The sequence below is a fragment of the Plectropomus leopardus genome, unplaced genomic scaffold, assembly GCF_008729295.1.
Source record: "Plectropomus leopardus isolate mb unplaced genomic scaffold, YSFRI_Pleo_2.0 unplaced_scaffold29517, whole genome shotgun sequence".
In the NCBI taxonomy this organism is placed as follows: Eukaryota; Metazoa; Chordata; class Actinopteri; order Perciformes; family Serranidae; genus Plectropomus; species Plectropomus leopardus.
In genome coordinates this window covers 1-5,207 of record NW_024632176.1, presented here as the reverse complement: position 1 = coordinate 5,207, position 5,207 = coordinate 1, and the positions used below count along the sequence as shown (strand labels likewise).

The 5,207-nt window shown below is 37.1% G+C and overlaps 1 protein-coding gene across 1 annotated transcript; it reads right to left on the bottom strand.

The window, feature by feature from the left end:
- Window positions 1-136: 136 nt before the first annotated feature.
- LOC121938446 (palmitoyl-protein thioesterase 1-like) lies at window positions 137-4,900 on the bottom strand. Its single transcript, XM_042481689.1, has 5 exons — window positions 4,621-4,900; window positions 3,155-3,264; window positions 1,967-2,094; window positions 1,655-1,725; window positions 137-361 (listed from the first exon to the last, which is right to left on the bottom strand). The coding sequence occupies exons 1-5, from the start codon at window positions 4,733-4,735 to the stop codon at window positions 255-257; spliced, it is 531 nt and encodes a 176-aa protein (XP_042337623.1). The 5' UTR covers window positions 4,736-4,900; the 3' UTR covers window positions 137-254.
- Between the last annotated feature and the right edge of the window lie 307 nt (window positions 4,901-5,207).

The following is a 5,207-nucleotide window of genomic DNA, read 5'->3' as shown; positions in this document are numbered from 1 at the left end:
TTTTTTTTAAATACAATTTTATCTCTCCTTTTAAAAACAGACAGCAGATTTTTCAGTTCCTTCTGTCATCATTTCCTAAAAGAAACCAAAAACAGTTTTCAGGTCTCAGGTTTTTTATGCTTGTAAAAGGCGTCTGAGCGCAGAGAACTGATGGGGGTCAAATCTAATTTGCCTTAAGCTGCAGGAACCCTGTCGTCTGTGCAGCGCTAACATATCAGCACCACTGAGCGGGAAACATTCAGAGGGGAGACGACTCACTGTTTCTGAACTATGTCGCTGTACGCGCCGTTGTTCAGAGCTCTGCGGATGAAGTCACAGATGTGGGAGCTCTCTCCGGGACAGCGGGGCAGCCCGTACACTCCTGAGGAGGAAAAAAAACACCACATCTGGATTAGACAGTGATGATTCATATTCACGCTGTCTCCCAGAGCTTTAAAAGATGATGGAGAGGTAATAAATGAGAGATAGAGCTGATAGATATTTACAGTGTCAGTATGAAGAATATTATAGTCCTGACAGTACTCACAATAAAATTTAGATTTAAACATCTGCAGTTAAGAGACAAACTCAGTTTCCTCTGGAGTATAATAAAAATCTACTGAAATTTAATGTAATTGTATTATATAAGAGATGTACAAAAAATATGTTTAATAAGTTTAATTTAGGGTTTTCCAAAATAAATACTGCTACACCACTGGTCTTACTGTAATGAAACACAACTCCTGGACAACATTTTACTGGTTTAATCGGTCAGCGTCAGACATCAACTTATGGGCTGTGGTGAATGTAATTTTTACATTTGAAGCTTTAACTGACTGAATGTTTGGCATCATTTATGACAAAAATCACCTTAAACATCCTGAACAAAAGACTTAATTTGAATTAAGTGATTCATAGGCTTAAAATAGTTTTTTCTTTCTTTTTTTTGCATTTTCACCTTTATTTGACAGATGAGTTTTTTTGGCATGTCTGTCTGTTTATTTTGTTTTGTTGCATGTTGATTTGGTTTTAACTCAGTATTTCTGCACAGTTGCAGATGACAGTTAGTCTACACTGATGTTATTACTATTGTATTATTTGTAGAATTCGATTTCACCTGCAGCTGCATAGGATTATTTCTAAAAAAAAGTGTGATCTAAACATTTCCAATAACTCCAGAGTGCTGTTCAGCCCAAAAGCAAAAAAAAAAAAAAAAGGATGTAATTATTTCCAAAATTCATATGTTTTGATCTAATGAAATGATATGCCTTAATCCTTATTTGTTGGTGTTTGGCCTTCAAAAACAACATTTTTACTGCAGTTAGAAACTGTTATTGCTGCAGAGGCACGCGCGTATTAACGGGCCGGTCTAACAGCACCATAAACTGATTTAATAAAAAAAACTCCACTCATTTAATACATTGAATCAATTTATTAAAATTGGGGATTTCTTTTAGGGTGATGCCATAAAGTATGACAATAGATATTTGGACTTTTATTCGAAAACCTCAATAGAAGCTTCAGATGTTAAAAAAAACCTCAGTATAGCCCTACATGACACCAAACGTTAATCCAGAATCGTGCATTTATTAACTTTTTATGATTGGTATAGAAATGAAAAAACGAAGGGGAAGTGAGCTGAACTCGTGTTTTGGGTTTTTCATCATGACGTTACCTTGGTGTTGGCCCCCGATGGAGATGAGGGTTTTCATTGGCGGAGAGGGACAGCGCTGAGCCACAGCTCTCCTGCAAACAGAGGAACCAGGAAGAATCAACACGAGCTTCCTCATTCTTCTTAAAAACACAAAAACTTTTAACAAACGGAGACTGCGAGAACGACGCTCGGGACTCAGACGTTTTTCTCTCGTATTTCATTCACTCTGCAGGAGAATCGGGACGGGCAAAACTCCACAAACACAGAATTCATCCAATTTCTGCCACATTCACATAACAAAACCAGCCCGTGTCCAGAACAGTGGCTACGTACAGAAACTGTGCCCCCTGGGAGAAGCCCATGGCATTGTATCCTCCCTTCAACTTTGGGTCCTGCGCCAGCTGACTGCACACCATGGACACCTGCTCATTCACGTCCATGAAAAACCCATTTTCTGTGTCCTGCAGGAGGAGAGACATGACAAGTCCAGAGCGTGACCGACAGGTTACAGAGAAGAAGACGAGCTCCGTCCACGAGGAGAGGAGCAAAGAGATAAAGTCACGGTGTTACGACGGATCAAAGCAGAGCCGTGCTGGTTTGCTATGAATATTAAAACTGAAAAATGACATAGTGAAGTTGTAAAAGAGCCACTTTTCTGATGTAACCTGCTCCCGGAGCACTGCAAATACCACAGAAGAAGAGCCCTCACACATCATGTGGACGTTTCAATCAGACCGGCTGTGTGACTGCCGGGTTCACATGTGACATTCACGGCTAAACATTCATATTTTCACATGTATTGTGTGTTGGTGCAAGAGGGAAAAGAGGACCGTTTTTTTCTATTGAAGGCAGTGACAAAATTTACGCACCTTTAAAGAAATCAAATAAATTCTCAGTGGATTTTTTTTGGGTTAAGTTTGGAGTTACTGAACTTAAAATAGCTGTTTTTAGCCACAGAAACATAAAAAAATAAATGTAATATAGATACAAACATAAATTCAAAATGCAGCTCTGCTATTTTCAGTGTTGGGAAGGTTACTCTGGAAATCTAATGTTACAGATTACTGTTAAAATTGTAATAAGTCTTGTAACTATTTTAATTATTTCAAAGTAATATCCTATAAACATAAATGCATGAATTTTGCATTTAAACGGCTTCGCTGACACATGTTCGTTCCTGCACAGCAAAAAGATATAAAGCAACTGAATGAATGTTTTATTCAACATATAAACTTTTTTACTGAAAAGAATTTTTTCATATGTAATCAACATGTTGATTTGTATCTGTAATTTAAGCACATATTGTTCTCAGTAACTATAACTGATTACAGTTACATTTTTTTTGTAATTTAATAACCAGAACTAGTTCTATGTAACTAGTTACTCCCTAAGTTTGGCTACTTTACATTACAAAATATGTGCAGAGACCAAAAAAATGAAAAGTTTTCTTTTTTTTCTCCAGCAGCAATTTACCAAATATTTGGTTAGGAAATTCAAAAATGTTTTTTAGTGTGAAAATACCTCAATGACACTCTTTCCGATCTTCAGTGAGAGCACGTAAATGCCAGAGATTTCTTCCTCCATCATCTTCTTTATGGCCCCCATGCTGAGCGGGTTACAGCAGCTGTCGCCTGGTGGACACAAAAACATTAAATATCATTTATCTAAACGTGACTCACGCTGTAATGTTAAATATGGTTCATGTGATATATGCAGCACATGGTGACACGAACCCCCTTTATCATGAATGTGGGCACACTGTATTTTTATTTGTCACTTCAGCAACAAATGTGATGAGATTATTCCCCCCAAAGTGCACGATTTATTCTGTTAGAGCAAAATTCATTTTGTATTTTTCATTGACGGTGAGAAAAATGTACATCTAACACTTTGTCAAAGGACGATAACACAAGCTGTACTCCGTCTCACAATAACATCAGTTAAACATGTATTTAAAAAAAAAAAACCCAATAGCTCGTCAATCTTCTGTTAAAACACGGAGGCGTTTCTGTGGAGCAACAACAGCTTTTGTAACTTGACCTCAGACGCACCCGAGTCATTGTTACTGAAGCAGAACAGAAAGTGTTTGTGTTTTTTCACTTCCCTGTCTGTTAGTTCTTCGATCTTTAGTGTAAAATTAAAAAGAGCAACCTTCGAGTTATGAGGCTGCACACCTCACCTCGCTCACATTACAGGTCCAGTTTCTATTCGGCCGGGCTTCTGTCATGTGCACGTTTATACAAAGTGGTGCTGGGTTTTTCTTTTTTTTTCTTTTTTTGCTTTCCTTTTCGTGTGGGGAGCGCTCTCCTACAGTTTAGCTTTCTCTTTGTGTTCTGAAACAAGTCTGAGGACCAAACTGATAAAGAATATATACTGTAAGTGTTACTGTTAGAATCAGATGATTTTATCAACCTTAAAACCTTAAAACTACAAAAAAATGTTAGATATTTGTACACAGTCTCCTTATTCTCTCTCTCAGAATCAGAGGCTACAATCCTGACTGAATATAAATGGAAATGTCAGTAGAAAAACAGCACGATGCTAAACAATCAGCCGTCTGTGCCTGGACTTCACTTACTGACAAAGTGAAAGACCTCGTGCAAAACCACTGAGTCGTGGACCCTATTTGTCTTTTGTTATTTTATTTATCAAAATTTGTTATTTTTCTTTTAATTAATTTTGATATTTTTCTTTTCTTATTTTTTATATATTGTTTTCTATTTCTCAACTTTTTTTCTGTCTTTATATTCTCTTTATTTTCCTCCTCAGTAGATTCACTGAGGCCTGTTGTAACGTGGATCTAGTTGCTGCCAGGAGTGTGCGGTGGGGGGTTTTGTTGTGTATTTGTGTGTTTGTTCTTCATGTTAATAATAGCAAAGTTGGTTTTACACCTTAACACTACATAAGGGGAAATAAAATGGAGAAGCTGGATGTTAAAGGTTTTTTTTCTTCTTTTCAGAATAACAGGTGGCAGCCCAGTCACTCACCCATCCCATGCCACAGCACCAGTGGTACGCTCCCATTGTTGGCTTTATGAACTGGGCTGCCGGCGACCAGCAGGACTGAACCAGCCAGCAGGAAACACAGGAGAGCTGCCGTCATCCTGGAGCCTGAAAGAAATACATAAAGGGTTCAAAGTGAGCATTTTTGTGTTGCAGAATTCATACTTACCCTTTTTCACTTTGAACTATTTTTAGCAAGATTTAAACAACGAAAGCTATCAAAAATTAACTTAACCCTCCCTTATCCACATAATTTGACACATTTTCCTGTACTAACTTACTTCCTGTAAGTATTAAAACTAGGGGGAAAAGATGTCACCTAATACAATCACATTTTCCATTGATAACACTTATATTATTTATATTTTAATTACTACTGTGCAGCTTTTTTATATCACATTCTACATCATAATTTACCATATATTATATTAATATGCCACTGTTTTTTGAGTCATATTCAAATCAATGTTAATACAGACAAAAAGCAAGCACAATTAATCATATCTGGTGTACAGTTAACATACACTTGCTGACTGCTGTTATAAATCACACTACTGTCACTTAACTTTGCA